This window comes from Vanellus vanellus (genome assembly GCF_965231255.1).
Source record: "Vanellus vanellus genome assembly, chromosome: 9".
NCBI classification, from domain to species: Eukaryota; Metazoa; Chordata; class Aves; order Charadriiformes; family Charadriidae; genus Vanellus; species Vanellus vanellus.
Window position 1 is genome coordinate 10,918,312 of NC_138914.1, and position 24,068 is coordinate 10,942,379.

At 41.8% G+C, this 24,068-nt stretch overlaps 1 protein-coding gene across 1 annotated transcript; it reads left to right on the forward strand.

Moving 5' to 3' along the window:
- Window positions 1-3,995: 3,995 nt before the first annotated feature.
- On the forward strand, window positions 3,996-20,667 carry IRAK2 (interleukin 1 receptor associated kinase 2). Its single transcript, XM_082487704.1, has 13 exons — window positions 3,996-4,385; window positions 6,087-6,266; window positions 12,243-12,413; window positions 13,114-13,220; window positions 14,671-14,865; window positions 15,308-15,372; window positions 15,798-15,912; window positions 16,661-16,770; window positions 17,153-17,348; window positions 17,936-17,998; window positions 19,058-19,258; window positions 19,397-19,913; window positions 20,286-20,667. The coding sequence occupies exons 1-13, from the start codon at window positions 4,199-4,201 to the stop codon at window positions 20,402-20,404; spliced, it is 2,226 nt and encodes a 741-aa protein (XP_082343830.1). The 5' UTR covers window positions 3,996-4,198; the 3' UTR covers window positions 20,405-20,667.
- The last annotated feature ends 3,401 nt before the right edge of the window (window positions 20,668-24,068 follow it).

Sequence of the window (24,068 nt, forward strand, 5' to 3'; positions counted from 1 at the left end):
CATTCTCTGATTTATGTGGGGTCTGTGATCTCTTCTGTTGCTTATTAGAATAATTTAAATTTATTCCCTCAGCCTGCGACTTCTTCCAGTATGCAGCCAGTTGGTGATACTTTTCTAGTACAATGTTTATCACTGCTAATGGATCAGATTCTTTGGATTCCTAAATGTTAGAGGACAGAAAAGCATAATTATTTATCTGTGACTTGCCAAAAACCAACGTACAAAACCTCCCACTTCATGATCTCATCACTCATAGCAGTATCCTGTCTTTGCTTAACTTTTAGTTACATCTAAGGCAACTGAAGTCCTTAGCTAAAGAGCAGCTCCTGGTAGGCAACAATTAGTTGTGTATGCTTTGTGTTAATTTGCTGTGATTCAGCCCATTTTCTAAGGGACGTTTTCTGTCCACTCTTTCAAAGATTGAATTGAGGGTGGTTTGTTACTGCGTAGAAATGAACCAAAGATCCATCAGTCCATGGACAGCCTGACCGATGAGGGTACACCAAAGCGGGAGTGTTGAGTTGTTACTCAAAGACTGTTCGGTTTAAATTGCTTAAAAATTCAGAAACAATTGCCAGGGTTAACGCCATCTTCCAACTATGTGCTGTAATCTGCAGTCACTTATCTACACAGTTGCTCTACCACCTTTCCCTCACCAATTTGTGTTTTAAATGTGAAACTGGTTTGATTATTTGGAGGACAGTGTGCATTTACCCACAGAATCCCAAGTAGCTGGCAGCATTTCACTGAATCCTTGAGGTATGCGACTCCCAGGACAGGAATTTCACAAACCTGGAATTTCACAAACCCTGCTTCAGCTCTTTAGCTGTATCATTTCGTTTAAGCACAGATGCTGTCCTTCCACAGCAGGCCAGCTGCTCTTGGTCCTCTCCTGCGGTGGCAAATGCCTCATGGGCAGAGCAGAGGCCGGACAGGGACTTTTGGATTCTGCAGCAGGCAACTGTCCCTAAGTTAGGCACTGTAGCGTCTGGTTTTCAGTACCGAAGTGTATTATCTGGATGTAGCTTCAGAACTTTATACTGTCATTTCATTCTGCCAACAGTGGCTGACTACTCTTTGCACAGCTGCTAAGATTAGGAAGCACTTTATTTCTAAAATAATGATTGCCTCTTGCTTAATGTATAGCAAGAGGCAATCCATGCTTGAAATTTTATACTTTCCATAGACAAAATAACAAAGGAAGTTCTACTTCCATTTTGCAGATTAAATTGAGTTTTCCAGAGTTTTGCAAGAAGTCTGTGAGGAAGGGACTGAACACAAATGCAAAGTCCAAGGCAGGACCCTGCTCACACAGCTGCCTCCCCTGTTCCTCCCACAGCTCTCTTCTTGCAACGGGGTTACATTCTCTTGTGATATGAATTCTGTAACTATTTATCTAATTTTAGCTCTCACGTACCATCTAAGTGTTGATTTTCCTGCTGACAAATCATGAAATACCTTTTTTTTTTTCCATACATCAGGTTAAAAAACTTAGCAATTTCCTCTACAAGATGACAAGCACTTAAAAACAGGTCTCACAAATAGCTGACAAGGTTTTGTTTTCACAGACCACTGAGTCACACCTGATGCTACACTTGATCCTCTTGCCACAGTCTGACAGTACTGTTACATGTCCTGATGGTTCTGTCTTGTCTTTTTAACCAATGTGGCACTGATTGTGAGCATACTAAATAACATATTCATTTAGCAGAGCTAGGCATAAGAGTCAAATTGTCAAATGCTCACAAGACCCTACCATGGACTAGTGCGGTAATAACATCAGCCCAGCCAGCTGTGTTTTTTTTTTTTTCCCTTTACTTAGAGGCATTCTAGCATAAAAAAAATTGGATTACATATTGTTTGTCACAAATAAACAACAAAACCAGATGTTATAGATAGGTAAACTTCTGGATAAATGCTCAATATATGCAAGAAAGTGTATTTCTTCTGTTCTGGAGTGCTCCTTTCAGTCATAATAAAAAAAGAGCAGAGAAAAGCTCAGCTGCCTCTGAGACATGGACATTGGAAAATGGAGCCTCCTACGAGTTACTCAGCTTGATTAGTAATGAGTGAAAGTTGTCCTTTACTTGTGACAACTACATGAAGAATGTGGGTGGTTTTCAGTGGGAGTCGGAGCGCTGTCTCATGCACTGGTCACTGGAGCGGCGTGAGCTGGGCCAGAGAGGGGAGGACCAGGCTGACAGTCCCTGCTGGACACCAGGGCTGCGCGCGGGGCAGTGGGAATGCGCTGCTGCGGGGGGTGGCCCGTCACAGCTGGGGGTGAAAACCACCAAAGAAATCAATCATCAGCTGTGCTGACACGTGGTCCATGTCCAGGGGCTCCAGGAGAGCACGTGGCAGTACAGAGCCCTGCCCAGTACCGCACCAGTTGAAAGCGAAGGCTGAATACCAGGAATGTACAGGATCATTCTAGTCTCTGTTTGAAAAAGTAAATTTCAGTTCCCTTGTAAAACTTTCTATTATATGTAATGTTTATTGTGAAACTGAGGCCATACATGCAGTTGGATGCATTCTTTCGCCTCGTTTTCTCAGGAGGCAGATAGTCCAAAAGGTTTCACAGTTTTTTCCCAGTACCCAAAAGTGTGATTATCTTCTTTTTATCCAGTTCTTTGCAACACAAATTTCAGTCTCATCTTATGTGACTTTTAGAGATGCTCTGATCCTCTCCCCATGGCAGAGAACTTAGGTGTGTGTCAGAGGGACTGTAAGCAGGGAAAAGGGAGGGAAACCCCCATAAATGTAACTATTATTGTTGAAATAGTGGCACTACTGCAAAAACAGCTAAGTCCCAAGGCAATCCTTGAATTGTGATATTTTAAATAATAGTACAGTTTGGATATTTTGGGGTTGTTTTTTTTTTCTGTCTTTTGACCTTGTAGCTACATTAATATCACATTTTTCAGCTTTTCCTTGCCACAATGGGGGTAATAAATTCATTGCTACTTTAATGGTACTTGAAAGGTTCATGATTTTGGGGGCAAGAAATATAGAAAACTGCCAAAGTTTGAAAGTGTGATACTGAAAACAAGAGTTAGCTGTACTGTGAAATACATGCAGATTATAAAGAAATAGTAAATTAAAAGCTCTCAAAAGTTACAGTGCTCTTTGCAGTTAATCCAAAAGACCTAGGGCTGAATGTAAGCAAAGAGGACAGGAGGAGGACTGGGTTATAGTGATGTACAAACTGTCCCGCCATGGCAGGGTGCAGCTGCAAGGCTCTCCAAGTGGATCATTTTGCCAGAAGTATTTGTAGCAGGTACACTGGTTAATTAATTGCAAATTTTTATCAAAAGCAGGTTAAATGCAACAAAAAGGGAAAATCTAAAAATTTAGAAAAATTGTTGACTTTAAGAACAGATTTTAAACCTAATCCTTGACTAGCAAGACCCAGCCATATCACCGCTTCTGATGTTTTATACTTCTCGCTCCCTGCGTCTGCGCCTGTACTGTGTGCAGCCAGTAGAACCTGTGCGCTGCAATGGTTGTATAATGCTGTTGACAGTCAGACTGGTAGCGGGGTCGTGGCTCAAAATTACTGGGGTACTTTTTGCTGCCCGCTCTGTTGGTACACATTCCTTTGAAACTGCATCCCCAGTCGTACAGCAGGCGGCAGGGCGGTTGGTGTGGCTCTGAGGGGGATCTATGTTTAGCCAGACACACATGTCTGTACCCACGAGGGTGAACAACCTGCTGGGTGACCGCCCCACAGACGTGGCCAAGGTCCGGGCTGAGCCGTCTGTGCCGGGAACCACGTCTGCCTTCACTGTGAGCAGCTCCTGCCCGGCCCGGCGGCAGTGCCAGCTGTGCGTAACCGCCAGGAAAGCATCTTTCACCTCCGCCACGTGAAACTCGTCATTTGGCAACCAGGCTGGAGCAACGTGTGGCTGTGGAAAGGAAAATCTGATTTGCATCTGGGCCGGGGCCTGACGTCAGCCGGAGCAGGAAGTGATGCGGCACGGCGGGGCCTGCCAAGAACGGCCTGACGGAGCCTCTTGGCTCTTCCCCGGCAAAGGGAGAGCGGGGCCGGGGTGGGGACAAGCTGCCAAGGACAGCCCCTCTGAGAAGAGGAAGCTTTTGGAGAAAATCAGCCCTCCGCAGCAGGCTGAGGCGGCGGAGACTGGTGAGCAACACTGCCTGTACCGCAGCCTGAGGTGCGCACCATGCGTGGCCGCCGGTGATGGCCACAGCGGGGACAAAGGACTCTCTGGAGAGGGACTGCGAAGCCATGACCCTGCAGCAGCCGCCCCCGGCCCTGAAAGGGGGCTGCCCCCCGGCTCTGTACATTCACAGCATGCCCGCCTGGGTGCTGGAGGATTTCTGCCAGAAGATGGACTGCCTGAGTGACTACGACTGGATGCGGTTCGGTAAGAGGTGGCAGCGGGGTGGCAGCGGGGTTTGGCGGTGTGGTGGAAGGACGAGGCTGGGGCGAGCGGTGCGGCTGCTCCCGCGCAGGGCCTCGGGCCGAGTCACTCCCCAGCACTGGACGAGCGCAGCCCCTGGACAGGGAATTCCTGTGCACCGCTCTGTTTTCAGGATCAAGCAAAACCTCTAACAGGTGGAATTCCAGACTTCCGCATTCCCTTGGCTTCTCCCAGGCAGCCAGGCTCGCTCCCCTTGCTCCCCGCGATCCATCACATTCCTCTCTCCGCTCGCACTTTATCCTCTGCTGTTTGCTTGCCTGTTTTCACAACAGCCCTCACATGTCCTTACATGTTCTATTTTTTTCTTTCTTCCTTCACTTCATGTACATTCCCTCACACTTACTGCTCCCGTTTTTCTTGGTCCTAGCTGTGTCCAGTTCATCAGCACAGAAAATGTAGTCCCTGAGTTTTTTATTCTTTTTTTCTGTATCCCAGTCCAAACAGTTCTAATCCAAATCTTTTCTTTGTTGGCCTTACTTCCTTCATTTAACATGACTTAATTCCATTCAAGACTTCACTGTCTGCTGAGTAAGCTCTTGCCCCACTTAAACTTGCTGACTGAGGTGGGGGGGGTTAACCTCTGCTATCTTCACATGCATAAAACTGTGTGTGGAACATCCCTCTAACGCCAGCTGAGGTGTCACCTGGGGGATCTCTCTATCCACATGCGCCCCGGCCCCCCAGACCTCCCTCCTTCAGGGACATAGAGGGGGTCAGCTATGGGGGGCTGAGCCCGGCGCCGTCGGTGGGGATCTCCAATGGCCCCACAGACCACAGATGAGCACAGCTGAATTCACACAACATCCCAAAGCGGAGTGACATGATGACCCTGTGTCACAAACCACTGCTTCAGCCAGTTCATCCTGGCTCCTCTTCCCTAAGGGGCTGTCACCTGCCCCCCCGCAGCTGGTGCAGGGCTGGGGAAGCTGTGGCACATCCCCGTCCCAAATCCAGGGGCATTCTTAGCTACCCGTGGTGTTTGACCGTCCTGGTTCCAGCCCATGTCACCATAACCCTGGCGCTTACGCCATGTCTGGGTGCATGGGATTTAGTGGGATCTGAACAAGGGGAGGGGGTTACGTGTCAGTGAGCGAGCCAGGGAGTGCAGAGGGGTCACCACACTGCGCATCCAGGAATCAGGACAAATTGTGTAGGGTCAGCTGCTTTTAAAAATAGCTGTGTTGCACCCATACGTTTATCTGACTGTAAACAACACCCAGATGATTCAGTTACTATTTGTCTTACCATAATATTGGTATTTAGTAATGTGGGCAGGAGCACAATCTCACTGCTGACTCCTGTTACCTATTTTGGGACAATCACACCAGGAATTTAATCTTTATTTTGGTACAAAGTACTGACGTGAAGGAAGATTATGAGGAAAATATGCTGAAAAGTGTGACTGGGTTTTCTTTTTGGGTTGCTGATATAACAAAGATTTTTCCAGAATAGTTGGAGGAATAAAAGGAGTATCTTACTTTAGGAACTGAATTTTCTTCATGTCTTCGTAGCTAATTCATTGTGGTCCTTCCTTTTAAATGTGTGCAGATGAAAAAGGCAAGTGTCTCACACCTCAGCGTTCCCTGCTTGCACTTGCTTGTTTTTTCTGATTTTTACACAGAAATATTCCTTGTCTCCCACTAGCCTCCTACGTGATAACCGATCAAACAGAGCTACGGAAAATCAAGTGCATGGAGAGGACGGGGATCAGCATAACACGAGAGCTCATGTGGTGGTGGGGCGTGAGGCTAGCGACAGTGCAGCAGCTCCTGGACCTGCTTCAAGGACTGCAGCTTTACCGGGCGGCTCAGGTCATCCTGGACTGTGAGTAGCTGCCCTTTCACTCTGTGGGGAGCTGCACTGCTTCCCACAGCACCCACACCCGGGCCTGTACATCTCTCTCGCTAGCTGAAGCAACTTTTTGCTGGGAGTCTCATGCTCAAAGTCTAAAATTTCTGTACTGATTCTGATTTTCTACTCTCTCAAATAAAATTTGTGGTGGGAAAGGAAGAGGTGACAGAGAGGAGGAATCAACTGGTCCCTCTGGTTCATTATCCCACCTACGTAGTGGCCATCTCAGATGTTTCAAGAGGTGCCAAGGAGAGATCAGCTCTGCTCTGAACCAGGGGTGGTACTGCCATGCATCAGGCAGGGTTTCAAAACACAGCATAGTTATGAGTGTTTTGATTTTTCATACATTTTTGTTTCTCCGTGAAAGTTTGTCATTATACTCTAATTGCCAACAAACTCAGAGTAGAAAAACATATAATCAGTTTTGCCTCTGCAGCCTGCATTCCTGCACTGTAAGAAAAAGCTTATGAAAAGGAGAAATGGTTTATCAACTACCTACATTACTATTTCTTTATCTCACTTTGTATTTTCTCTATTCCTATCACGTTCTCCTCAATCCCTCTATAAATTAATCAGCTGTAGTCTTTTCTAACTCTTTGCATGTAATTTTCTCACTTATCTCCATGTTGCTCTATTTCAGGTTTATCTTTTTTGAGGTAGGATGATTAGAGTTTGAACTCAGTGTGCCAAGTTAAGGTAAACCATTGCCTTATAGAAATCACAACTATAATTTTCCTTTTAATTTTTCTCCATTCAAAGTTATGTTTAAATTGCAGCTGTCTGTTTTTGTAAGCCAAACGGTACCTTAGTCCAGTTCTACCACCAAATCTGTTGAACCATGGACAACATCCTGTCTTTCTGTACTGGGTTGCCCCAAAAAGTTGAGAGTGGACCAAATTCCTTTTTTCACACATATTCCCACCCAAAGTCTACTTTCTGGAAATCAGATGTTTTTATGAACCTTGCCAGTTCTCCACAGAGAATTATTAGAAAGAAAAATTACAGATTTTTGTTACGTGGACAAAAATGCTTAAAGAAGCACTATCCGGGTGTGTATGGGAAACGCTCAAAGCTTATGGGGGCGTACGCTTCCACAGGTGGAAAGTGTGCAGGAGCACCGTCTGCTTCTGCGACGGGGAAACCGTCAGTGCCTTTGAGTCACGCCATGAGGGGCGGTTGCGAAACAGCAGGCTGCGCCAGCTGTCAGGGTGCAGCTGGCATTCGCTGCACAGCACCGCGAGGCTCTTCTCATGGGAAGACCAGTAATGCCTCACGGGGTTTTACCACAACACTGCTTTGTGCAGCACTGCTGGCTTTCTGGAGTTTCCTGGCATTAGCATGACTCTTCACCTTTGTTTTGGTACGGCAGAAAAAATCTTTCACAATGGTATTCTAAATTCTGTTTGTTGTTTTTTTTTTTTTTAACAAGGAATATTAAGTATTACAGCACAAACAGCCTTCAAGCAAATTCTGTCTTAGTACCTCAAACACAATAACCACAGACCTAACAAGCGCGTCGCTCAGTTAATACACCTGATTTTGGCATCACCCACATGCAGCCTTCTGATTCAGTAGATCCGCTTTCTGACTGAATTCAGCCACAGCATTCAGCTGAGGAGACTAACAATTCTGACATTTCATCCCTCAGCAAAGCAAAGCCACAGGAAAGTGAACTCGAATCTGTTTTAATTTGTATATCAATAATCCAGCTGTTAATTTAGTCACAGTGACTGTGACTTTGAGGGTCCAGGCTGAGTGGACAGGATTGAAAACAATATCTTGATGATTTTTTTTAAACCTATCAATTGAATAAATGTGACCTCGATATCGCCAATGAACTAAGCCCAGCTCCCTGGCAGTGGTGTTTTTACAGACACTCTGGAGCAGAGGGTGCCTTCCAAGATGTGGTGACACTTCCACTCTGTGGCTGTCCAGTATGTAACACAGTTGATTCCTAGCCCATTAAGAGAGTTTCTGCGGGCTCTTCTCTAACAGGGTATAACCTACCACACCGTAACCGCTAATTAATCATGGCCCCTGCCTTCTCCCCCTGACAGCAAGGTCTGGGGCCCACCTGTAGTCACAGCTGCTGTAGCTCAGTGTGTTCCTGCACCCAGTTCATTGACATGTCTGTAAGCCCACTTTATACACTGTGATTTAAGAGAAAAAAACCCCTGCATTCTCCTTCTGAGAAACATAAAAATGTAAATTGAAAAATTACTGAATGTTTTTACCACTACGTAATAGCAGCAACAATTTTCAACGTACTTTTTGTCTCTCATGGAAAAGGCTGGGTTTGTTCAGTCAGGTATGGTGCCTTTTCTTTCCCATGTGGGTTAATTTTGCCATTTTTGCAAAAGCTGAGTTCAAGGAGTTTAGAAAATTTACTTGTTATAACAACTGAGGTGCTGCTGCTTTTACCCCAAGGTAGAGGGTTTTCTCTTCTCTTATAGGCCTTTAAAACAAGGCCATGAGCAGATTTCAAACTGAGAGTAGTTCAGCCCATTGCGGGGGTATGTCACTCCCAGAGATACTTCACGTATTTAATTTCAGAGAGCTATTGCTCACAAACCACCACATTGTTGGGTTGAAGTTCTGGTGTACACCACATCCAGTGCAACCACCGCCAGGAAGCGCAGAGCCTGATCGCTGTGGCTGGTCCTGTGTGCAAAGGCAGGACACAGCCACGGGGACATCCCACAAGGCAGTGCTTGAGAGCCCCCAGCAGTCTGGTGGCACAGAACCAAGCCAGATTTGTCTCTCTGGTTATGTAAAATGCAAAGAATCAGGCTTCTGATCCAAGAGCTCTTCCAGCAACATCGCCATTAAAAATAAAGGTACAACCCAGGCAAACATAATCATCATCACTGCACAGAAATGTTTCTCGCCCTGCTGTTTGTCTGAGCGCTTGCCTTTTACGTGGTATGAAAATATCGCTGTACACCTGACTTTAGCCTCTGGTACCAGAGGGGATTAAGAGGGGATTACCTGCTTGCTCTTGGGATTCTCTCATTTACCTTTTTTTTTTTTAATTGAGCTTTCTCAAAAAAGTTTCTGAGATTTGGACTTCACTTGCCACAAGCTGCAGAAGCTGAGGGATTTCTCCCTGTTAAAAATAAACCGCAATCAACTTCCCCCTGGCTGCAGGAGCACACTGTGATCCCCAAGGAAAAGCTTCGTTCCTAAAAACTGTAGTCGGCTGACGCAAGTAGGCAGGGGGCTTCATAATGATTTCTACATAGTAAATAGGGAAAGTAAATCTAAAGAAATCACGGCAAGAAACAGACATACTCAATTCAGCTCATTAAGACCCTGAGCCAATGTAACAGATGTAACACACCTTTCTGACAGCGTCGGTGGCAGTGGGTGAACTACACCAGGGACTGTTCCACAGAGGGCAGCGTAACAAATTGGAAGCGACCATGGGTTTGACTCTGAATGCTGTAAAGCAATAGGAGGGCTAGATAAAGAGGGTTTAATAGAGGACAGAAGAGACAAATCCTGTGGAGCGATCAATTTTTTGTTACGTTTCTGTATAATCAATATTAATTTTTGTCCCAGATCAATTCAAATGCAATAAATGGACAAAACTACCATGAAATGATCTTTTAAAAAAACTTCTAATAGTTGTCTTTTATATTGAAGTCCATAGCAAAGCTTCATGCTAATTTAAGTTGTGGCAAGTCTGGTTTATTTTGTTGTTCTGCCATGTGGAAGTAGTTAATGTTTTCTGGAATTTACCCAATACGGGCATTCCAGTGTGTGCTCAGTCATAAGCAGAAGTGATTTCTAGAAGGACCTTTTTAGGTTTAGACAAATCTTTCAGGTCTTTACCCTCTTCTTCTGCTTTTTTATCTGTATCTGAATATGCTTACTCAGGTGGTTCCTCTCGGGCAGATATGGAGAACACATTGCTTGTTCTATTGGGTGATTCAGAAAACTGTATCACCAGAATTCTTTTCATTCTGACTTAGAGGAATCAAGCACAACACACGGGTAGATGTTTTTCTGGCAGATTACTTCCAGGAGAGTTCTACCTCCCTCCAACAATTTCTTGCACTGCTCTAGTCCCACTGCTGGATGTCCATGAAAAGACATTTTTTATGGAAGTTCTTTAGCTTTAGTAGTGACCAGTTTGTCTGATGTGCAGGAAGTTGCAAAAGTCATGAAAAACCCTGAAAAACAGGTTGAAAGAGAGAAGTGATTCTCATTTTAGAGACTTCTAGGTTAAAGTACAGGAGGAAAAAGCCAAGAACTGCCGAATACAGGGACTGTCAGTTTTGACTAAAGGCCTCGATAGCTGATTTCAAAAGCCCATAAAATTGGGGATTTCATAGCAGCCTGACACAGTAATAAAGACACATGCCTGATTTTTCTGAGTTTCAGTTTGAAGACCTAGTTTCATTCAACCCTGCATTTGTAGGTGACATTGAAGAAAGCGGGTACAAACCCCAAACAGAGCTCAAAGGAGAAAACATGCCTGGCACGGAGGCGCCCAGTTCTGTTTTTCATGCCCATTATCGCTTTTCACGTGCTCCTATGCTTTTAGTGCACTGGAACCGTCAGTTTGTCTGCCCTCAGACAGTTCTACTGAATCTTGGTTTATCGTAAGGAGCAGAGACTATAAATGAAACCTACCGCTTCCTGCTTCTTTCAGATACTCCCAAGGCTTTGTTTGTACAAAAAAAAAAAAAAGACCAAACCTATTATCTGATTGCAAATGCACAGGCCTGTGGCTTTTGATTCCAAGGTCACCACCACACTTAAGATACAAGGTGATAAGATGGCATGAAAAAAAACCCTTCTATTAATACTTGTAGTTTATTTTCTTTTATATAAAAATAAAACATTAATTTCAATTTTTAAGAAAATGCTAAATGTATTGCTGATAAACGGTGCCAGGTAGAAACAAAAGTTTAGAACTACAACCAGGAAAATGTGGTTACTAGGCAGTAGAAAGTTCTTACATTACACCCAGTGCACGCTGGGCATTTCCAAGCTCCTTTTCAATCTCAGTTTTAAATATATTCATGGAGAATAATTCAGCTGCTTCTTTAGGAGACTTTTTCTGCCTTGTATATCCTAGTATCTTGCATTTTTTTACTTTATTTTTTCTCATGCTAACTGTAGCCTAATCTATTTTAATAATTCCCTCTAAGATGTACATACTCTTCAAGTCTCTGAATACTGAAAGCATCTTTGTACTTCTTTTAACCAGACTTCAAGTTGCTTTTGCAGGCCCGATTCTGAGGTTTTGCCAAGCTGTATACAATATAGGATCTTTTAGAGCTGTAGTGATTCAATACTTTTACCTTATACATCAGTAAGTCTTGACCTTTGACCATTTTTATGTTTTCCCTAGATTGTCTCCAGTTTCTTTATTTCTGTTCATAAATAAAAGTATGATTCTTTATTGCAAATAGTTCTATATAGGAAAGTGTTTAGGGGCATAGTCATGGCACTAAAACCACAGAATTGAAAATCGTCCTAAAACATTTAACAGACTAAAACCAATACAATTTTGTCAAACTTCCTCTCAGTCCCATGACAATTAACAATGAACTAGATGCCTTCTTTAGGCTGGGAGATATTTGTGATTTGAGATCATTGGCCGAAAGATATTACATAGAAAATGACAAAATAAATACACAATTATTGCTAATGCTTTATTGTAAGAGATTATATATCTTTTGAGTAATCATCACAGATATTTGTTTGAAGCTATCACGTCTTATTAATTTTCAGTAGTAGTTAATGTCATGAATATGGTCTGAATATAAACACCAATAGTGTTCCAGCAATTTAACAATAAATGGCTTGAATGTTGATTTTAATGTTCATGCTAATTTACAGTCTGTTTTCCTAACTAGGATTGTTTCCTGATAACTGATTAGAGTCAGACTCTATTTTCCCTGGTAATCTTCATCTTTCTTTTCTTCTCTTTTGAAGGGACATCAGCCTGTAATATTACCAACTCTGAAAAAGAAGAGCTGGTAGAGCCACCTAAACAGGAGAACATATCTTTAACTCCCACAGAAAAGAAGAATAAAGAGAGAGAAAATGAGATAAGTCTGTTGCCATCACCAGACTCGTCACATCTGAGAGTATCACCAGCGAGTAGTAAGTAATAGATTCTGAATTAGCTTTAACATTGGAATGACCTTATAGACAAGACTGCTTCCCATTCGCTTTCAGTATGGAGTAATGAATATATCGCTCTTCAAAATGGTCACATTTGAGTATTATTTCCCCTTTACCTAGCACTGTTGTCTCCCGAGCTGTTTATTCCTAACTTTAGCACATGGCCTCCTGTTCCTCCTTCCTTGAGCTCTCTGAGCCTTGAGAGATGCCAGCTCTATCTGTCCTTGGGGTCTCAGGACGTTCCCCAGGTCCCTGGTCCTGTCACGGCTCCATACCAGATCAGTGCATACACCCCGTCCCTGTGTCCTCTCCATGCAAACAAACCCGGGCCAGAAGAGAGCCGTGCACGCGTTAGCAGTTCCCCTGCCTGGGAAAGGAGGGACGGTACCACAGGACACAGTGAGGGGAGCGGCTGAGCAACCCCACAGACACAGGGAGCCCTCTGTCCCCAGCCAGGATGAGACATCTGTGCAGTCATCTTGGAAAGAGGAACCAGGAAAATAGCTTCCTATCTTCCCACAGACTGTCACATTTTGACAGCTTTGACAGCTTCGACAGCTTCTCACATATTATCCCTGGTTAGGAAATTCAGCAAAATACCCCAGACTTTCCTTATTAGTCACCAGCTGTGGTATTACAAAAATAAGGTGTCTTTTCAATGCTGTTGTTTCAATTTCAGGTGCTGTTTCTGAAGGAGCCTTGTATTCACTGCCCCCTCCACCACCTCCCCCAAGAGACCTTTTGAAATCCTTACAGTCAAATCCTCCTGTCTCATCAAGTGTGAAGGTAAATCCCTTTAGTACTCATTGATTATAGCAATGAAAATCATCTTTATGACATTCTGTTGTTTTTTTTTTTTTCAATTAAAGTTTATCCCTCTACTTGCATAAAGTATAGATCTGGTGAAAAAGTGGGGCATGATTACAGTTTATTTGGACTAAATATAATAGTAATGCTACAGTTAGCTTACTTACGGTTTACATCACTTTTTTGCCAGTGAAGGACCAGTGAATGGAAAAATTAACACTATTGCATAGTGCATAGGTCAGCACGGATAACCTGCCCACAAATAGCAATTAATTTTGAAGGAATTTCCAGTACGGATTTTACACAGGACTTAACATTTCTGGTGGGATCACAGGACAGGACAATAGATACCGCTGACTAGTCAGAACAGCATGCTTCTTTTAGGTTAATTTTATACTTAAATTGTGGTTTCTGCTCAAAACTGGGCTAGTACCAATTTTCAGTCAGTTGCCCAGAGCCTTGTGTAGCTGGCAGTTGGCAATCTCCAAAGATGGTGGTTCCACTACCTCTCTGAGCCCCTGTTCCAGTACTTAACCCTCTCACTGTGGGAACTTTTTCCCATGTTCCTAATGATTTCTGCACAGCCTCCTGCTCCTCCCTATAGCTCTCTTGTCTTTAAGATATTCTGGCTGGATTCATCCTGTGGGTTGTCAGAGTGTTTCCCAGATCCATGTGCACACTCTGCTCCTGTCATGGTTGTCTTGGCCTGTTCTCGTAGGTTTATTTTGTTTGAGTTTTTTTAAAGAAGATTGTATTTTAAGACTTTAAAATCTTCCAAAAGAACACGGTTCAAGAGTACCACCTAGAAGAGAAGACTGCTACAAAGAATGCAGTAGTTTCAGAGTTTCTTGAAAGGGAGTTGTTTTGTTTTCTCAGTTCTGGAGCACATGAAGGTTGTGAAAGCTGTGTGATTAGGCTACAGCGAAACTGTAATAACGATTGGCATTAGGACTTGCCACACTGGAAGCAACGCATTATTGTGCAACTGATGCCAGATGCTTCAGAAGTAGATGTGAAATTCCTACCAGAGCATAAATAAAGAGGGACCCTGCTTTCTGATCCAGCTGTTTCTTAATACATGCCCCAGCCATAAAGATTAATATTTTTTGTAGCTAAAACTAAGCTATATAGAAGCTATAAAGAAATATATGGACTTTTAAACAAGTCTGTTTTCTGGGAAAGGTGGAAATACAAAATGGTAACTGTTTTCTAGTCTCTTCTACTATGCAAAATTTTTACATCAGCAAAGCTGATCACGACCAGTGTTACAAAGGGAAACCCCGATGAGTGATTGCAGAGCAGCTTTCACAATTTCTTTCAACAATCACAGTGATTGCTTAAATCATGGAAAAGAAAATATGACACCTGAAAGAAGGAAAAAGCACATGAATTTTCATGAGATAAACTTGTTTCTTCTACAAATGTGTAGCCCTGCAGCTCTTCTAGTCCTCAGCAGGAGACAATGACTGATCTCCCCAGTGGGAGTCTTTTGTGGACCCTGAGGGAAGTTAATAATGCCACAAATGGTTTCAGTGACAAGAGCAGAATTTGTGAAGGTACTTTTGCAGATGTCTACAAAGGTCAGAGGAACAACACAGAGTATGTCATCAAAAGACTGAAAGAGGCAAGTACTCCATCTTTTCTTTTTCTTTGAAGGGGGTATGTTATGAGTATCGCTTGAACGTTAGTGGTTCTTTAATATCGTATAAGCAAGGAACCAGAACAGCTACACAAGAGAAGTAGAAAGGAAATGATGTAAAGTAAGCAAACCTAGATTCAGCAAACACATATGAGAGATATGTTACTCATGTGAGTAGTTTTATCAACTCTGTCCATGGGAGTAGCCTGCAATGTAGCAACATGCCTTGATGATTGGATCAGAGGTGTCTTTACACTGTTTTTTGTTCTAATTTTCAATTAATTGCTGCCTTTGACACACAGATGCCATCAGTGATACTTGCGTATTTTCTAAAGTAGTTTGTCATCTAGAGACTAGAAGATCTGTATAAATGCAACATCTTAAGAATTAGTATTGACACATTCTACTGTATGTTTTCATTTGTCAGATGGAATGCACAAGCCCAAATTCCACCCAAAGATTCTTTCACACAGAAGTACAGATTTGCTTTCGGTAAGCAGCTGGCTTTCAAACTCAGCCCAAGCGTATGCCGCTCAGGGCCTGTTGCCTGTGTGTTTGGTTCAGGACTGATATGTGTGTGTCCCTGGGCGCTATGCTGGTCTGGGGACCGCAGGGCTGTGCAGGGGCTTTGCAGGAGTGCCAGGGAAGCTGCATGCTGCCCAGCGATGAGGAAACCGTGCTTTCTGGAGCTTGGCATCCCTCCCGCCTGCTCAGAGCAGGGCTGTGCTGTGAGGGTGTCTCTCCTTGCTGCTAGGTGGGCTGGCCTTCTGCTGTCCTGCTTTCGGCCACTCCATGCTTCCAGCTGCAGGACACAATGCCCAGTGGCCTTGAATTCAGGAATTTATTCCAGCTCAGGAATGTATTTTTCAGTGTTGCTCTTATTTCATTTGCAAATCATTGTTGATCTGTGCCTGCAGGTGTTGTCATGTCAACATTTTGCAGCTGCTGGGTTTCTCAGTGGAAACTGGATTGCACTGTCTGATATATCCATACCTGCCTAATGGATCACTACAAAACCAGCTGCAGCGGCAAGTAAGCAAGTAGTCTGGGTCTGTTATCTATCTGTGATTACACGTCCTGTCCTGTTATTGTATGAAAAGCAATTATATCTCTTTGAATTCTGAGAAACAGCCAAAAAAAAAAGTGCCAAAACAAACAAAAAAAAAGGTGTGCTAATACTTTGACCGCAGTACTAGAAAAGCTGCAGCTTTTCTCCAGTTTTTCTACTACAAAGCAGATCAGGTCAACAGGAAGTTTCTGCTGTGCAGACTTTAGATTTTTAGAGTAATAAGGAATCTGCAAAATGTGGCTATTCATATTGTAATATTTCATTGCATTTGGGAATCTGTAGAATCCATCATTGTATTCATTCACATAATGAGCTACCAAGTTTTGCAAGGGCTTAAGAGGGAACAGTCTGAGGTGTTCACAGCCACTGAAAGAACATTTCCAGAGGAGATAATAGGGCAGAGGAAACATTAGAAACACAACCCACCAAAACCAGCGCTATGCCTCAGTAACCACGAGTACTTGGTGCTTTGGGCACACGTGATCCTCGCTTGTGTCCTTATCTCAGTGTCCCATGGCAGGCAAAACATGCAGCACAATATGTAAGATCAGGTGCCCGCCTTGGCCTAGAAATCATCAGTTTCTGCCTTGGACCAAACTTTTGATTTAGGCCAACAGGAGTTTTGACTGGGACTACAACTAAGTCTTTGGTTTTCAAAACTACTAATGTCTTACAGATTTTTTTATCATTTTTTTCCTCACTTCCTTGCAGGCTGATTGTGCTCCACTGACCTGGGAGATGCGAATTAGCATTGCTATAGGACTCATCCGAGCTGTAGAGTATTTACATAATTTTGGAATTCTTCATGGGAATATCAAAAGGTGAGGGGTTTGGCATCACAGCACTTCCTTGGTCACCTGTTAATTCCAGAATTTCTTTAACAATAATGGCTGAAAGCTTATGCAATTTTGAAATCCATTTGCAGTATCTTTCTGCTGTCCCATGTTCTGCAGGGTGTTTACCATTTTATGTTTAACCTGCTTCTCTTTTCTAAATGATGGAAGTATATTCTTTTGAAGTAATTTTTGGAGTGCTTGTTCTTCCCCCTCTCCCTTTCTGCCATTCTTTGTCCTTTCATACACAGCAGGCCAAATGCTGGAAACTTTCATCACTTTTGAAGTTAAAAGTGTAAAACTTTAATTCTTTCTCTCAAGTTAAAGTAATTACTTGACCAATATTCTTATTTGTTTTTCTTTATCACAGCTCAAATATCTTGTTGGATGAAAACTTTACACCGAAGCTTGGACATTCAGGTCTGCGATTGTATTCTGCTGATAAAAAATCAGAATATGCTGTGATGAAAACCAAAGTCCTACAAGCTTCTCTCACTTATCTGCCAGAAGATTTTATCAGACACGGGCAGTTAACAGAAAAAGTTGATATATTCGGCTGTGGTGTGGTACGTTGCCTTTTTTTCAGTTCTGCTGCATTCTTTGATGCTTCTAGACAGGAAATTGGATATAAGAGCATGTGCCTCATACAGAAACAGAACAACAGAAACAAAATTGTTTCTTGTTGCCAGAAAAGTATTACTGCTGATTGTTTAAAAAAAACAGTAGGAGAAAGACTGCAGTTACGTTCTCAGAATTCTTGCAGATTTGCCACTGCTACAAACATCACCTCTTAATTTGGAATTTCAACTAAAATAATTGATAGTCTATGATGTCACCTGCCTCTAGATGTTTCCATTTAAATAGGAAGTTACTCTGTTCAGTGTGATTTCTTATCTAGATTTAGAATTACTTTCTTCTCGTCCTTTGTTTCAAAAATATTTATGGTACCTAACTGTAAAATTTGGACTTGGGTCTGGAGGTAAATCTGAAGTGTCATCAAGATTGCCCAGATTTGGCTTTGTTAAGTCATCTGAAGTAAAAATATAAATTCAAAAGGCACTGACAGTTCTGTATTTCTTTATTTATAAAAGTAATTTTCAAAAATAGAATTAATTCTGAACAAATATACTTATCTTTCAAATATACCTTCTAGGTCTTAGCAGAGATACTGACAGGGATTGAGGCACTGGATGAAGGAAGACAGCCAATCTATCTGGTAAGAAAAAGCAGGAATAATAAATACCAATGTGAGTGAATAGGGTTGTTGTCATAAAATGAATTTTCATTGTATATAAATAGTTTGTTATTTGCAGTCTGCTGTACACGTCCTGAAGGAGGGGTGTTTAGAAGCCATATCCTGGTTCCATTAACATCAGTAGCCTACCTGCCTTTAGATAGGAGCAGAATATATGTTCCCATTTCACATACCACACTCATGGGTGCGGGCCCAATTATGTTAGGAGATACTCCCAAATAATTGGCATTTAAATACACGTTTATTTAAGAGACAAGGCTTTGCGCTGAAATGCTGCTGCATGGTTTTTATGTGCCAAAAAGAGGTGTTATGAGCCAAACTGACTGCGGAAACCTGGGTAGGTGGCAACTGCAGCTGCTCCTCACCGTGTTTATCAGGCATTGATGTATTGCACTAGTGTCTGGAATTTATATCCTGGCCCATTTGCCCAGGCTGTGATTAGAACTACACAAACTACTTTCACAACCAACCAGACCTGGCCAGGCTCACTGAATGCCTTTAACACCATCATCACAATAACGGACTCCACCTGTGTTCCTTCCCTAGGGCACGCTCCTCCTGATTTGCCAGCTTGCTGAAGCCTTTGAGGGGAAAACGATAGTATTTTCTTACTATTCCCAAGCAATTCAGCCATGTTCAAAAGGTTCAGAAAATAAAGGATCCTAGGTTTCTGATTTCCTTAACAAATGTTTGAAAAGTCCTGTGTGAGAATGCTGCTATGTAGAGGGTTGGTTATTTTTCACTTCTATAAACGGGCATAAGCCTAGAAGAGCTGGGTCTACTTTAGTCAATTTGACACTAGAGACGTGCAGAGAAAACCTTTGGCCTTTTCTCTCCTGTGAAAATAAACATTTCTGTCAGTTGCATGAATGAAGATTCTTAAAGCTTTCAGGTCTGTAAACCAGCCATTAAGGAGCAATAATAACAAATATATGGCAAGACTCTTATTCTCAGTGACTCAGATAGAAATAAATGTTTGTGTTAATTTTGCCTTCACCAAAATCTCCTTCCTTTGAACAGAAAGATATGATTGCTGATGAAATTCAAACAGCGAAAGAAAGCTCACACTCCAAACTAAAGAATTTTGAAAAGCTGGCTGCCAAGGAAATATGCTGTAAATATCTAGACAGGAAAGCAGGAGACTTGCCGGAAGGGGTTGCTATTGATTTTGCCTCAGCCGTCTGCCTTTGCCTGAGAAAGAAGAATTCTAACATAGCAGAGGTAATATTTTAAATACATGACCAAGATTTTAGTCTTCTTGACAGCTTTACTGTTTTTGAGAGTGTTAACATAGAAGAGTATGTGTAAGCAGGGGTACAGGAATTATTCTACATTCACAGATTTTGTTGTTAAAAACAGGTGCTTGAAATTATGGAGATGGCTGAAAATAAATTAAGAGAGCATTACCTCTGTGGAAGCATCACTTCTGGATTCTCCATGAACACTCCAGAAGAAACTGATGATGAGACAACGAGTCTCAGCATGGATGTGCCTTTTGTGGGGGGGAATAAGGAGGGCAGCACACAGGCAGTGATCCTGAAAAGTGCCAATCCATCCCCTGACTTAATAGGAGCTGTGTCACCAGACACTTTCTGCGGGCAAATGTCAAGGGTCCCTTGTGAATCAGATGAATCAAGCAGCTTTATGTGGAATCCTTCAGAAAGATCTGCAGATGAACTATCCAGCAACAGCTGTGGCGATTCAGGAAATACGGCAGTCGCTGACTGCAGGATCAAGCAGAAGCTACCTGCAAACGGACTTCAGGAAAGAAATGCAGCATGTGCCAAAAGCGCCGCCGCCGTGGAAAGAGCATCCACTGCACAGAGCACCTTTCAACAGAAAAACGCAGACCTTGACTCTTTGTGTTCTTCACAAGGTAAATCTAGATAAATCTGAAGGGTGCATGGAGAACATTCAAAAGTGTTGAATCTTCAAGCTGTTTTGGCAAACTGCTCATGTTCCTGTTAGGATAACCAAAGTCTTTGTAAAAGTGCTCTAGAATTATAATGGTAGGGACAAATTACTCTCTTCTCCAGAATTGCTTAGGTTCTTCTTCCTACTTATAAACACATTTCAGTAAATCTTTTATCCTTGGTTATGATTTTACCAATAGATCTACAAAATGTTTTCTGGTTTTCTACCAGATGTTTTTGCCTAAGCCAGTTTTGTTTTGTTTTGTTTTAAAATTATTTTCTATTCCTATGCAACAGATGGATGTTCTCAATGTTTGGGCTTTTTTGTTTTTCAGCATTAGCCAGAGAGACATCTTGGAAAATACAGATAAATGATCAAAAAAAGAAGCTCATGGAAAATATTTTGCTGTATGAAGAAAACAAATTGAACAGTTCTGAACTTTTTGAATCATAAATTGGATGGATTTATTAGCGGTGGCCAGCTCAGGAGAAGCCATCAGGATTGTCTCTTCATGAGAAAGATGGTAAAAATGTACCTTTCCTGTAAGGTCAAGTAGCAGATTTGGATCAGAAACATTAGCCCTGACTGAAGAAAAAAGAAATTGTTCACACTGAGAAGAAACAGAAAATACCTGTTCTAAGGCAGATTAAAGCACAATGCTGCTCAGTAAACAGAAGTGCCTTCTTCCTTTTCATCTGCAATGTAAAATGTATGGCAAACAAGACTGCCAAAATAATTTATGATTCTTTTGCAGTGTATTTCAGAAAGCACCTACATATAAAGTATGTCTTATTAAGAAACACAGTCCTCGAAGTTATAGGGCAAGCACTGATCAGCAACCAGTTAGCAATACCCTTTGTTGTTACCCCACTGCGTACAAGCAGACAGAAATCTTCAGAGAGATTGGAAAAAGTTTTGCTTTTCAAATGAATCTATCCTATTCCATATAATCTTACTCCACATACTCAAAAACTGCATTACCAAAGAGGGGAATTTTTATGCAAGTTCTCAGGTGTGTTCTATGTGACTCAATCTCAATTTGAATTGCACTGAACATAGTTGTAAGTAAATAATTTAAGCCATGTTAGTCTACTCTACAAGCTGCTCTACTACATATATATGTATGACACAATTTGAAGTCTAACCTTTAAGCTTCACTGTCAGGAGCTCTAAGACAGTGTTTAATACTTCATAAGAGTATTTTTGAAAGTAATTTTCTCTAAGTGTCCTTTGCATGTTGTTAAGGTTTCTCATGGTGTTTCACATGGAAACTGTTGTATATTTTGGATTAGGGACGAGGTTTTAATTTAAAGTATCTTTAATTTTGTTATAGGTCACTTGAAATTTGATTTGTTATATTTATTTTGGCAATGGGTTAAAGAATCGGTGAAAGATGAGCTAGTAAGTGGACCTGCTCAGGGAGCCACGCTCACCACTCGTTCTCGGAGAGGAATCATTTTGTGTGTCTCTTGGCTCACCCAGCATTAACAGCCTCAGGGTCAGCCTCGGTGATCACTCTTAAAAGAAAATAGAAACTTGTATGCTGTCATACTTATTATCAAGTGAAAGCCCCCTTAAGAAAGTGTCACTTTTATTGTTATAACTATTTATTATTTGTAACATTGTTACATTCCACTCTTGTGCAGTCTAAGGAAATACAGGTTTGTTATAAACAAAAGAACTACCAGAACATGTAGCTCAGCTTACAGACAGGTGACTGCTGCCTCCTTAGCACAGGGAATAGGGCCTGATGTACAGAAATGGCCAAAATTCACCATGGAGGTCAGGGAATATTTTAAAGACATATGAATTTATATGTAATTCTTTTAATTGGAATTGTGTAATGATAGAGTTTTCCTAGCTTTACACAAAGGTCTCTGAATAAAGCCTCCTATGTTCTGTATTTGTACAGTACCTACTTCATTGTAGGTGCTATTACGAGCAAGTAAAAGTATTCTAACTAAAGACCTGAGTATTAGAATCATCTACGCATTTACCGAATTGATTTCTACACTAAAAACTGGTGAAAATCCTTAATTTTAAGTGCCTTGGATACTGTCTATATATTTGCCAGTGTCAGGCTTTTTATTTTACCAGAATCAAACCAAGACAACGTTGGCACTGACATAAGAAACATTGAATGTATTCAGATTGGTCAACAACTGCTTAATTCTACATAAGATTTAATTGAGCCACTTTATGGTGCTGAAAATTTAATATTCATTGGTTTTTATGGGTATGTTTTTCATATGGTAAATACCTTGGGTCTCCTCCAGGAAGAAATGCACATTGGCACACCCCAGAGCTGAATGGAAAACATAAGTTTTATACATTGCAAAACATAATGTAGACACAGTTTTGTTTCACAAAAATGCTTTAAAGGTTTTGTTCTCCTGTAGTCACAAAATGAAATTGTTATTCTTTGCCTTGTTTCATGTTAATTTAAAAATATTCTGAGGTGATATACATGGTCTTGTAGAGTTACATGAGTATAGAATGTAACATATATAAGACTCTGAGTAGTATTACAATAGTGGTACTCTGTTACATAACTTGGCTATTCAGTATAACGTATGTTTTAATCTGAACTTGGCAAATTTAGACATTACTGTTTACTAATACCTTTCTGAATAAAAAACCTGAAAAGATCCTTTCTTGATAGCCTGCTTTTTCATGATTTATGGCACAGAAAAATATGCCCCAGTCCACCCTATTTAGGTAAATTTGCGTTCATAGGGAAGCAGCTCACAGTCTCTTTTGCACACACTTAATCATTAGTAATTATTAGTACAAATATGTTTACTCATTCTTCACTGAGTAACAGTCTTCACTGTTAAATAGCTGATTTTTCCCTTTGAGGTGTCCCTACAGAAAAATTTCACTCTAAAATTAATAATTACAAGGATTACTGAGATATAACTGACATTTATTGTTGTTTAGATGCACAATCTATAGTATCCTTTACCCTCAAGACATTGTAGCTCTTGGTCACAAATGAAGGACAACTCTGCTTTTTTTACAAACAAATATTTTTTTACACGCACATATTTTTTTTACACACATTTTTTTAAAATGTAGTTGTTATAGAACTGTGCAAGCAACACTCATCTGGAGATTAGCACCTCCCAAAGGTGCTGTTAAACCCCAGAGGCTGAACATCATCCTATATTCTTGATTAACGGTAAGAATTATCAATTCATTGACACAGTATTCTATTTTTTCTTGTATTTTTAATTTTAATAATGTGAATAAATACAGACATGGAAGATCATGTCTGCTAGCAAAACTAAGAAGGCATTTAAAAATGTAGAGTGTGAAGAAAGCAGCATGACACAGTTTTGGAGCTTACTAGTTGCTATGTAACAAGCTAGCAATTTGTTCCATAACCATTGACTGCATCTTATGTATCTTTTGTACTAGAACATTTTTGTATCTAAAAATGAAACATCCATGCTGTAAAATATACAGTTTCCAAAAGCGAAATAGATGCATTTCCTAACATTTGATGAATCATATTTCCTGGTGCTGTTTCTTACACAGTTGCTGCCATTTGTTAAAGTAAATTTCCCTAAACTGAAAGACTGGAGTGGACCTCCCAGCATTCCAGTGAAGTGAGCATACAAGCACAACCCAACCACGTGTGGACATTGGATCTATGGACATTATTGTTAAGTAGAATCTTTTTGCGTTTACAACTTGAAGGCAGAAAATTCAAATAAGGTAGTTCAAGATATGATTCCTACAGGAGAATATTATCACGCAGAGAACACAACTACAGCATTACCTGTTGACATTTCAGAAAGCCCCAAGGTACCGGTGGGGTCCTTCCATCGCACGCCGCGGTGGCACGCGAGGGGCACCGGGCCGGGAGCCGTCGACCCCCTGCAACGCCCGTCTCTGTGTGTGCGGGAGGAAGCGCTCGGCAGGCCGGGCCGGGGGGAACGGCAGAGAAAAGGCGGCACTGCACAGCGCGGTGGGTCGCAACAGCTCTCAGGGCCGACCGGCGTGGCCCCGCACAGCGGCCTGCGCACCGCCACCGCCGCACGGCGGGCTTTGCCCCGCACAGCGCCCACACCCGTGTCTTGCAGCTGCAGGAATTCATACAGTACAACCCCTG